Source organism: Littorina saxatilis, linkage group LG7, assembly GCF_037325665.1.
Source record: "Littorina saxatilis isolate snail1 linkage group LG7, US_GU_Lsax_2.0, whole genome shotgun sequence".
Taxonomy (NCBI): domain Eukaryota; kingdom Metazoa; phylum Mollusca; class Gastropoda; order Littorinimorpha; family Littorinidae; genus Littorina; species Littorina saxatilis.
In genome coordinates, this window is record NC_090251.1 from 31368233 (window position 1) to 31380732 (window position 12500).

The 12500-nt window shown below is 42.6% G+C and overlaps 1 protein-coding gene across 1 annotated transcript in view; it reads right to left on the reverse strand.

The window, feature by feature from the left end:
- LOC138971186 (plastin-2-like) overlaps positions 1 to 12500 on the reverse strand; it is a 99847-nt gene that overhangs the window by 29007 nt on the left and 58340 nt on the right. The window contains exons 2-6 of the mRNA XM_070343836.1: positions 7534 to 7862; positions 6902 to 6997; positions 3342 to 3549; positions 2867 to 3052; positions 110 to 184 (exon numbers count right to left, since the gene is read on the reverse strand). Coding sequence (XP_070199937.1) covers positions 110 to 184; positions 2867 to 3052; positions 3342 to 3549; positions 6902 to 6997; positions 7534 to 7862 — 894 coding nt within the window. The remainder of the gene's footprint in view (positions 1 to 109; positions 185 to 2866; positions 3053 to 3341; positions 3550 to 6901; positions 6998 to 7533; positions 7863 to 12500) is intronic.

Below are 12500 nucleotides of genomic sequence, written 5' to 3' on the forward strand. Positions count from 1 at the left end.
CACACACACACACACACACACACACACACACACACACACACACACACACACACACACACACACACACAGCTAGAGTAGCAAAAAGCATGGTTGGAAAAATGTCACTCACCCCAAGTGGTGAAAGAGCCACACCAGAACCATTCGGGGCGATCTGGTGCAGAAGGTATGTGTAGGCCTCTGAGTCCTGCAAAGTAACAAATAGCTCAATTTTGTGACAAAAATCTATTGAAAACCTGAAATATTCGTCTTTTAAAACCAAAAACAATTAACCCCAAAAAGTCAAGAAGACTTTCCAAAATAATAACGCCACAACAGTGAATCCATTTCTCATGGTGCAAGCATTTGTCAAGTACTGAAATTACATTCAGAAGCCATTTGAGAAAAAAAACCTCTCTGGTCTAGCTAGGTTACATAATGTGTACAGTCCAAGCCATGAGTTCATTCGTCCTCTGCATTTCTGAACATCTTTTTGTTTGTTTTTATTTTGCTTTGCCTAAAAAAAGAGAAGTTTTTTTGGTTGGAAACGACAACTGAAATGCTCTTATAATAACATGTCTTCTTTGCTTGCTCAAAGTATTCAAGTGCATTTAGCCTGAACTGACAATAAGCAAGAACACAATGACCATAAAAATTTGTGCAAGAATTGGGAGTCTGAAAATAATTCAGCAGTGCTATTAAAAGCGCTGTTCAGTTCTGCATGAGATATCCTTTCAAAATAAAAGAGATTGAAGAAAACTGTAGGCAAAGGTAAGAAATAAGATAGAATCTGAAGAAATCTGTCGGCACGTGTAGAAAATTAAAAAAATTGGGAAGAACATTTATTTAAAAAGCTGTACAAACACGAGTGTACATGGGAGTTTCAGCCCACGAACGCAGAAAAAGAAGAAGTTGCGGCCACAGATAAGAAATATGGGAAGAAAGTTTAGAATACTGAAAAGTTAGACGGAAGAAACCTGTGGCTACAGACAAGAAATACGAGAGATGGAAGAAAGCTCATGTGGGCAAAGATATTAGTACCAAACAGTCAGAAGACCACAAAAGATCTGATTGCAATGACAATAATGACACAATTCAATCACAAGAAGCTACATGTATTTTGCCAAAAGGAAACAAAAAAACAAAAATACTTTTCTACTTCAGCTGTAGTCTAAAAATACGCCGAGCTGCAGAAATAATTCTAATAAAATTAACATTGAACAGACTATATGTCCTTCATTTCATCTACATGTTTTGTTGAGAGAAAAAAATCTCACACTAAAAACCAAATCTAGAACTGCTAGCTCATTCAGTGACAATGAATATTTACGGACATGACACTGTGAAGTTAAGCTGACTGGAAAGGACTAAATTATGTGCCATGAAACGCTCACATCACTATGTGAGGGAACCAGTTTTCACCAGACTGAAAGGTTCAGCCACTAGAGTTCTATTGCAAAAGGACATGTCATTCATGCATGTATATTTCATGCAAAAACTTGAACCGACTTGCAGCTGTCACTAGAAAAGGCACGAGGCAAAAAAAATCCCTAACGCTCGATGTTCACAGAATCTGTGTGCGCTTTGTAACATTGCAGAAACGATTTCACAGCTTAGCACAACCAACAATCAGTGGGGCTGATGGGGTCTATGTCGACCAAAAGAGTGGGATTCTCTGTAGGAGGAGTTCCTGTAGGTGGATTCCCTGTATACAGGAAATACCACAGGGTGTACTTCCTGTAGCGTTTCGCTGATATGGCTGAAAGTCACGTGATGCTTAGAGACATCAGTAGAATTTGATGTGTTTCAATTTTTTTTTTTATATCTCTTAGAAATTCGAGTATGGTTTGCAAGTTTTATCGAAAACCTTCACCCTGTGGGATTCCCTGTATACAGGGAATCCACCTACAGGAACTCCATCTATAGGAACTTCACCTACAGGGAATCCCACTCTTTTGGTCGACATAGACCCCATCAGCATCAGTGGGGACTGACATCGAAAAGGAAAGATTGTACCAATTCTTGCACCAAAGAAGAAGAAAATCTCTTATCACTCTGGGAGACACTGTTTCTGGCGCTATAATTACAACTGTTCATGCATGTGTGGTGTCACTGAACAATGATAGCTCTGCATGACCAACCTATCCAAGAAGAACATTAAACCATGCAAATCATCTCCGGGGTGTACACATTAACAACACAATTCGCTGGATGCAAGATCTCAGTTGAGATCTCTACCTGTGGTTCATAGTACACCAACACTCAGGAGTCAGCACTTACATGGTTCTGATTTGCAACAGAATAGCAGAAAGAACAGGTGCATGACCTTTGAAAAACTAATCAAAGGGATTAAGACACACATTATATGTTGGTTGAAGCAAACCCCGCACAAATATAGCTCTGTGCTCAAATAAAAACAGTTTGGCAACAAGGTTTTTCTTCCCTTTTCAAAAAATGCAACTTTTTTCATTTACAAGGAAAGTTTCCGTTTATCTCATAAATTCCATTCAAAGTGCAGCAAATCTTTTTTCCACTCAAACTAATCTTCTGGAGTATGACCAAAACTTCTAGATCAACCATCAGGAACCAAATATTTTGAAAATCAAGGACCAGAAAGTCTAACTCATTTTTACAGTGGAACCTCCCTTTTAAGACCCCCTTCCTTTTAAGACCCTGTTTTCTCCGACTTTCTCTTCATATAATACCTCTGTAAACATACCCCCATTTTAAGACTCCCTCTGTTTTAAGACTTGATTTTTCCAGATTTTTGCGAGTCTTAAAATGGGGATTCCACAGTATTCTAAAAAGGAAAAAACACTAGTTCTGCTTCTCGATCCATACATAGGTTCAACCAAAAAACACACACATCACAGTTAAAAACAAGCATTACCTTGATATCTTCGCCAAAGTTGTGGATCTGTCGGTCAATCCCAGCGCGACCCAGGTGGTAGTTGACCCAGCGAAGCAAGATCTGCTCGGGCGAGAGACGCATAAAGTCCTCAATGGATTCGCCCTCCAACAGCAGGTTGACCAGTCCAGGGTGGTGCGCCAGGTTGATGTCGCTCAGCAAACCAATCTAGAGACACATAATGAAGTTGAAAATTAAACTCACCAATACTTAAGTACGTACGCACTCTCACACACACACACACACACACACACACACACACACACACACACACACACACACACACACACACTTACACTTTCACACACACACAGATACACAAACAAACACACACACTGACACACACACATGCACACACACACACACACATGCACACACACACACACACACACACACACACACACACACACACACACACACACACACACACACGCACTCCCTCACACTGCAAACTGACCCTGATAATCTGCCACAGCAGTCCCAGCACCAGATGGGGTTTGCCCGCAGCCAGATCCTCGGGTCCGATGTTGACCGTGCTGCAGCCGATGGCGCTGGCAGAGTTCACGGCCAAGGTCAAGTTCTCATGCCGTCTGTACAGACTCAGGTTCTGTTTGTTGATGGTACGCTCATCAATCGTGTTGGGTACGGAGTGGTTGATCAGTTTGCTGAAAACAGTTGTAAGGGTTAAAGCCTGTCCTTAACAGGACGAAGTCGACTACGTGAAGTATTCTTTTCGAATCTGGGCGCGCAAAGCTTTTAATAGCCCTGAGTTTTCGCAAGTCTTCGCGAAGTCGACTTCAGGCTCAATTAAGGACAAGTGTTACGTAACGTAGGTGCCTGTTTTTCTGTACAGTGCAGCTAGACTACAGTGAATCCTCCAATATAAGACTCCCACCCCCTTTTAAGATCCTGTTTTTTCAGACAATCTGTTCATAAATTCTGAACAATTACCCCCATTTGAAGACTTTCCCTTTTCGCACCTTGTTTTCCCAGATTTTTCTTCATAACCTGCAAATCTACCCCCATTTCAAACCCCTCCTCTCATTAGACCTGATTTTCTCAGATTTTGGGACTTGTCTTAAAAGGGGGCTACCAATGTAGTGAATTGATTTTACAGCAAGCTTTATCCCAATTCAGCTGTTTTGCAGTGTGAAATGGACACAAATGTTGAAATTATGTCAGCCCTGATTTGTATATAGTGAACCCCCCCTCCCCCCCCTCCTCCTCCCCCCCCCCCCCCCCCACTCCTCATAAAAGACACTCTGATTTAAGACTTCTCTCTTTTTAAGACGTTGCTTTTTCAGATCGTCTGTTCTTTAAAGGCTGACATAGTCCTATTTAATTAGTTTAATTACTTCCAGGGCTTTTCCCATCGTTGCGGGGATGTATAAATTAAGCTTCCTGCAAAATTTTAGGTTTGAAGTCCTTACCAATTACGAGAAATAATTAATTCTTTATTGCATTGTTTAGCAACAGTTCTCCAGGACTTGGGCAATTTTTAGACCGTCAACACAGACAGTTCGTCAATCCCCCGCGTGAAGGAAATCGCTCACCTTCCACGTGCAAAATGTAGTGATATTTACACGCCAGATTAGCGCGGTAGCGTATTGTGCTAAGCAGGAAAGCGCGCTTTTCTGTATTCTTGTTAACTTCGCAATTTCCGGAAAACATCCACTTTCACTTTGAGACTGTTCTGTTTACATCAGACACTATCAACACCATTTTGCAATACTGAAATAATTTTTTCTGTGTTCAAAAGCTACAGCCAATCGTTATTATATCCCCTTAGGTGCAGTTTTATAACATTATTGGCACATGTAAACAATATGAATTAATTAATGAACGCTACGTATACATATGGCAGCCTTTAAATAGCTCTGTAAATTGACCTCCATTTTCAGACTCCTTCCTTGTTTAAGATCTGATTTTCTAAACTTTTCTGTGCATACTTGGTCTTGTGCTGGTGTCAGTATACACACTAAGGGGAATAAAGGCACATTTGCTTGAGTGCGGGTCCTAGCTGTATTTTTTTTTAACTATTCATGCGAAGAAAATCTTAATAAAATTTTGTTTAAACCAATAAAGGCACAAGCAGGTTGACCTGGGAGATCGAAAAAATCTCCACCCTTAATCCAACAGGCGGGATTCGAACACTCAACCTGCCCCATGGGAGGCCAACATCTTATCCACTATAGGCTATTGCGGCCATATACAATAACAATAACAATAACAGCACTTTATTGTCCATTAAAATATTACATAAAAATGGAAAATTTTCTTCGGCACACCCTGTCTGCCTGTAAACGATTATAACAACAATTGTATAGGACGACACACATAAAACATAAAACATAAAAGGGATACAATCAAATATGATATTGCACTATGTAAATTTACCCTCTCATATCACAGGAGTTGGGTTTCACAGCCGAGTAATCACATTACAAATATTTCCCACACACCTTCACATGTACACATTGTTTGTTTTTTCCCAGCCGACCAGCCTCTACGTGATGCGAGAAGAATTTAAAATGGTGACTGCAGAAGGCAGGAATGACTTTTTAAACTGGTTTTTGCGTGCCAAAGGGACCTTATAACGTTTACCTTAAGGGAGAATTTCGAAACAGGGGTTGAGAGGATGGATCGGATCACGGACAATTTTGAGAGCTTTCCGCTTAATGGCAGCTTCGTAGAGACTGGTCAGCTGTCGTTGGGGTTGCCCAACAAGCTTGCTAGCCGTCGCAACAATGCGGTGGAGTTTAGCTTTGTTTTTAACATTTGTGGTACCATACCATGTCACAATGTTAAAAGTCAGTATGCTTTCAATCAAACTGCGATACACAAGTTCCATAACACTTTGATTGACATTAAAATATTTAAGCTTCCTGAGAAGAAAAAGTCGCTGCTGAGCTTTCTTATAAACAGCATGAACATGATCACTAAAAGTCAGCTTATTGTCAATTGAAACCCCAAGATATTTGAAGGTTTCCACAAGTTCAACTTCCTTGTCGCTTATTCTCACTTTTTGGGGACCACAATTATCACTCTTTCCTCCAAAAATCATTTCTTTTGTTTTGCCTACATTCAACTGCAAGAAACTGGACTTGAACCATTCATTCAGAAGATCAACTTGGGTAAAATACTTTGACAAAGTTTCGTCGTCCTTCAGACGCCCAACGAGGGCCATGTCGTCTGCATATTTAATGAGGGCTAGAACTGGATCATTTAAAAGCATGTTGTTTGTGTAAATGGAAAAAAGGACAGGAGAGAGAACACAACCTTGTGGGGCCCCGCTGTTTAAAACAACTTCGTCTGAAAGCACAGAATGACCAAACAAACGGTTGCTGAGGCTGACACGTTGTGGCCGATCGCATAGGAACTCCCTGATCCAGAAAATCAAATTATTGTTCACATCTAACTGGACTAACCTCTGGATAAGTATATGGGGCTGAATCGTATTAAAGGCTGATGAAAAATCCATAAAAAGAACTCTAACCGTGTTCCCTGCTGTATCTAAAATCACACACACACACACACCAAACTAGTGAGCTTCTGAGCTGAACATTAGGAGTAACTTTATGTTATGAATTTTTGAGAATTTTTTTTTTTAACATGATATTAGTTTATTGATAAAGTTTGTTGATTTAAAAATGTACACATTTTAGATTGAGAAAGAAAAAGACCTATGAAGAAGAATTGCTCCAAGCCTTAAAAAAAAAAAATGAAAGAAAAGGCAACAAATAATTGAAGTAGCAACCTGTAAAAAACTGAGGTAAAAAAACCACACAAAAAACAAAAACTAGTGAGCTTCTGGGCTGAAGTGCACAAGAAAATAACAACCCCAATGGGGGCCAGCTGTGGGGTCGGATTGGTTGAGAATGAGGTGTGAGTGTGATTTCACCTCAGCCCTGGTCTCTTGGTCACAAACCTATGGCATACTAATTACTCTCGGATCTCTATGAACAGAGCAATGTCGTGAGAGCAGCATTCAGCCGACGTCAAAGGGGAGCCACTCACCACAAGAGAATGCCGTCGCTGACCTTGGCGAAGATGTCCTTGCCATCGGGATCCAGGGGCAGAAGGTGATTGCAATCAGGATCATCAGCGAGATGGCTGAAAACGACAAACTGAACGTTCAACATCAGTACTCGACACCATGGTGACACAGTAACTAGGCTTCCCTGACCCACACTGTCGCCTTCTTGCCAAGAAATTGTACGTTCAAGTTCAAACTTTCACTTTTTTCCAATGCAACGTTCTTACACCACAGTCAGATAGCTCATAAAAACAAGAAAATCATCACTCATACTGAAGCTATATGCTACTACTTGAATCATTTCTTCAATCTGTCATTAAAATCATCACTCATCCTGAAGCACGCTACTACTTGAAACATTTCTTCAATCTGTCATTCTTTAACTCAGAGTTGAGAGAGGGAGGGTCAGGTATCAAATTCAGATAACATGGGGCAAAACAGAACTGTTGTAACCTAAGGTCCTGCAACTGAGAATACTGAATTATTGCCAGATGTAAATTTTGGTTGAAACTGCATAACTGCACATTTCTTGTCATCTCAGAAAGCTACATTTAAAAACAGAAAAATCACACACACACACACACCAAATCTCTTGAGATTTGCAAGCCCCTACCGATTTATCCATTCCGTAAAAGCCTTCTGTTCGCCTGCCTTGACTGTGTGGGTGGTGCCCTCAGAGGAAGCGTAGGACGTCCCCCCAATGGTAGCCACGCCCTGTCGAGTGGTGACCACCTTCTTGAAGGTGTGGCCAATGTCTCGCTTGGACTTCTCGTTGATGTAAAGCTTCTGGAATTCCTCCATGTCCAGTCTGCCATCGGCGTCTTTTGTGTCATACTTGCCCACCAGTTCGCGAACCTCGTAGCCTGGGAGGTTGAGTCCCACCGCCTTGAGCGCTGTGTCTAACTCCTTGACGGTGATGTAGCCATTGTTGTCATCGTCTATCTGTAACAAGAGAGAGGAAAACTGTTGAAACATGGTTGATGGCTAATGTGCTAATAAAAATGATGAAGCTATGATTGCCTTTTTTAGCAATTTTAGCCAATGCGTTGTCGTTCACTGGGTGTGCATCATTATTCTTTGCTCGTTCATCGAGCGCGCTGGACCAACGCTATGCATTCGTCGTCATTCACTGTGTGCGTTGGGATTTTTGAGCGTGCACAAAAATGTGCGCGGAGCTCGACGCATGAATGTACAGTGGAGTCCAGCTATAACGAACCTGGGTATAACGAAATCCCGCTTTTAACGAACTGCCATTGATTTCCCGGCAGACAGCCTTCTATTTCTTACTTGTTACTTTCCGGCTACAACGAACCTTTTGAACTCATTTGCATAACAAACCCCTCTTATAACAAACACGTTTTCATCGCATCGCCCCAGAGCCGTTTTGTCTCTAAAAGTCACAAGGCTACAACGAACTGATGTCAATAATTGTCTCCAAAGATAAAAATACACAAAAATACACAAACACAAGTGCACATCGCGTGATGAGCGAACTCTGAACAAACTAACAGTGGGAGGTGCACAGATCGAACCAAAACCGAAAGTTGTGGTGACGTCATGACATTTTGCGATGTACGTCAGCGAAGCTCGTGCACATGTGGTCTGTCTTGCTAAAAACAATGGCTGACGAACATGGTTTCGAAATCTGGAACTGTTTTTTTGTTTTCTCCGATCCGTGACCGAGTGACGCGATATAGAACCACGCGTTCATTTGAATCAATACTCTCCTCAGGCAGTGAAGTCTCCTAAATTGCTCAACACTGTGGACAGTCCGGAGTGCAGTTATGTCCCGTGAATGAGCGAGTCAAAGTTTTATCGTGAAAACTGACGCTTTTCGTGCACCTCCCGCTGTTAGTTTGCTAGAGCTCTCTATGGATTATATTATGAAGCTGTTGAAAACATGCAGAGATTGTACTCTCCAAGGAAAGATCGATGGGACGATCATTTGAAGGTGAGTGGGAAAACTTGTCTTGAGGCCATTTAGGGTTGAAAACTCTACAGCGAATTACTGATATAACGAACTAAAATGTATCTCCCTTGAGATTGGTTGTACCCGGACTCCACTGTACATCAAAACAGACTGACAACAGTACCATCTAAATCCACACTGCAGTATTGATGCCAAAGGGAAACAATACCTTTGTCCTGCCTTATTTCCTTTTCCCTCATCAACTCGGAAAACTAAACAGTTGGATTCATTCTCCTATAATTCACAATGAGTGTACCCATTTACCCACAATTTTCTTTGTTGCAATCAGATTAGATAAAGAAGTACCTTTGTAATCCATTTTCTGATGGTTCTTTATACTTTGCTGAGGTGAGGGTAATAGGGGCGCATGGGATTTAAATTCGCTCTCTGTCTCTCTCTGTAGTCAAAGCAGCTTCATTTGTGACCATAAAGACATGAACCAGCCCGCTCTCTTTCATACACATCCAGCAGAATTGCATGCACGAAATACACACAAACGCATAGACTGTTTAAAAGTGTTTACACTAGTACACAAAAAGCATTAAAAAATGAGAGAGAGGGCAGCATGAGAAAATATAAAATCAGCTCTTTCAAGGGCATCACATGTGGTCTGGGTGGCCCAGTGGTAACGCACTTGCGCTCGGAAGCGAGAGGTTGCGAGTTCGACCCTGGGTCAGGGCGTTAGCAATTTTCTCCCCCCTTTCCTAACCTGGGTGGTGGGTTCAAGTGCTACTGCTAGTCTTTCGGATGAGACGAAAAACCGAGGTCCCTTCGTGTACACTACATTGGGGTGTGCACGTTAAAGATCCCACGATTGACAAAAGGGTCTTTCCTGGCAAAAGTGTATAGGCATAGATAAAAATGTCCACCAAAATACCCGTGTGACTTGGAATAATAGGCCGTGAAAAGTAGGATATGCGCCGAAATGGCTGCAATCTGCTGGCCGATGTGAATGCGTGATGTATTGTGTAAAACAATTCCACCTCACACGGCATAAATAAATCCCTGCGCCTTGAATTCGTGTGTTGAGATATGTGCGCGATATAAATTGCATAAAAATAAAAATAAAATAAATAAATCCCTGCGCTTGGAACTGTACCCACGGAATACGCGCGATATAAGCTTCATATTGGCATTGATTGATCACAAAAGCGGACGCATATCCTTAGTGCAACTCATTATGCACCACAATGACACAGAGATTGTTTGAAGACAACACAGGGGGTCAAAATATCTGCCAGGTAAAATATGAAGTGATATATATACCCCTTCAGTGTAGCAAACACTGAGCAGCATATTATATGTACCGTGTAAATACCTTACACAGTGAGACATGCCTCCACACAGCCTCACAGGTAACTTGATTATAAAAGCCTGTATCAGTTATTCAAAGTGACATGTGAACCGCTCAGCCTGTTTCAGAGACACGAGAACTGCATTAAGCAGAGATATAAACTCGGCTTGTGAGAAATTGCTGTGCCGGCTGGCAGCTTCAGTTACAGTGGGGGAAGAATACTCTTCCTGGTGTACCAGGTAGACTCAAAATCTAAATTCACACAACTTTTATCCTCACCAACCGGACGTCCTCTGTGCCATCTCGACCACAGTCCCCCCCCTCCCCCCCCCCCCCCCCCCCCCCTCTCCAAATGTGCCTCTTCCAGTACGTAGTTTCACGTCACACTCCCCAATCGCTTTCGGCCTCGCGGCTACCTTCTGTCGCCCCTGCCCCACCCTCGCACGCCGGCTAGTCTACACCTCTCACCCTAGCTCCTCCAACATGTGTCCTACTGACTCACAAGTCACTGAGTGACATTAAAAGTGATTCAGTCATGTTGTTTAGTTACCTATTTCTCCCCCAGGCTCTTTTCGGGCCCTGGTTCCGCCTCAGTCAGTGTCTGTCTGTTTGTATGTATGTATGTTTGCTTGTTTGTCTCTTAGTCTGTCTGTCTCTGTCTCTCCTTGTCTCTCTGTCTCCAAGTCAGTGTCTCTTTTTCTGGCACTCTCACATCGCTCACATACGGATTGACTTTGTAAAAACTTGCATGACTGAGAGTGCTCAGAAAAGAATAGGGGGGCAGTTGTCCGGGGGTGACAATTGTCCTCTTATGGTGGGGGGGGGGAGAGTTGTCGGGGGGGGGGGGGGGGGGGCAATTGTCCAGGGGGCAATTAGCCTGCTACCCAACGCCCACCCACCCCCACCACCAACACCTCCAAAACACACACGGACAGACACAGACGGATGAACTGTTTCTTTCATCCCTCCTCGCCGTAAATGGTCTCGCTTTCTTCAACAGTTACTAAGTTCTCTGATCCGATTCTAAACAAAAATTAGAGAATTTAAAGCTGCCCTCCCCTTCTCTTTCTCCGTCCTTACAGCTCTTCATCCCTCTCCGGACCCATCCACCCAACTTCATCAGTCTCGTCTTCTTCAAACTTCTCTCAGAGATAATATCTTCAATATCATGTGCAATTAGCTGTTGGAACAAAGCGCTTGCGGCAGCATCACGTTTCAGACCACTCGAGTCATGTCTTGGACCAGGAGTAGCAAGTGTTGGAGGGGGGTGAGGGGGGGGGGGGGGGGTGTAGGGCGGATTGATGAGATGAGAGTCCAATGCCATTCTCCACTTTATACAATTCCACTGCCACCCGGCCCCTCCCCCATCTTCGCCCCCAACCCTGCCCTCCCCAAAACACACAGGCTTTCCTGACATCTCCTGGAAACGGAGGGGTTTTTTGTATGAACTGAATCATTGCGATAATATTCATTGTTTCCTCTGCGTGCGGCTGAGTCACACTGGGCCACTACTGATATGCCTGGCAACTGTCTAAACAGCCACTGTTACACAACTGTACACCGAAAGGACAAAACACGACACTCAGCCAGGGCTGTGGCTGTGAGAGCAGAGAAGAACGAAAGCTGTAACTGATGAAACACATGCACGAGTTTCGCATCCCCCCCCCCCCCCCCAAAAAAAAGAAGAAAAAAAAAACCAACAACAAACAAACAAACAAAAACACACACACACAAACATACACACAAAAACAAAAACCACCCCCTCACCCTCCACTCTTCTCTTGCGGCCTTCTCCTACAGTTGACATACCTAGCTTGCCAACATAGCAGCTATGTAAATGCTAATTTATATACTAAGTACAGTTTAAATGCACTGACACTTTTATCATTTTTCATTTTTTTTTGTCAAGTTACTGTGATCAAATGTTGTTGTTGGTGGTGCTGCTGCCGCTGTCGTTTCTCCCTTTAAAATATGATAATTCTCTCGCTCTCCCTTTCTGTCATACTTTAGTTTCTGCTCAGTTTGTTTATTTTTGTTCTTTTTGTCTTTATCTCGCCATTCCTTTCTCTTCATCATTCCCTCTCTCCATATTTTGTCTTTTTAGCTGATTGCAATGTTTGAGACAAGAAATCCCGCCGGATCGAGAATGTCATGGGCCCGGGAGACTGTAGACGATTCTCATGATCATGATATTCAGAACTAACACTGAAAATTGCTTAGTATGCAGTCTTAGATTGAAGTGTCTGTCAAACACTTCAATACAAGTTGACCTATCTTTCAAAAGCTTATCTTGCCTGAAGCAATAATTATGCAAAAC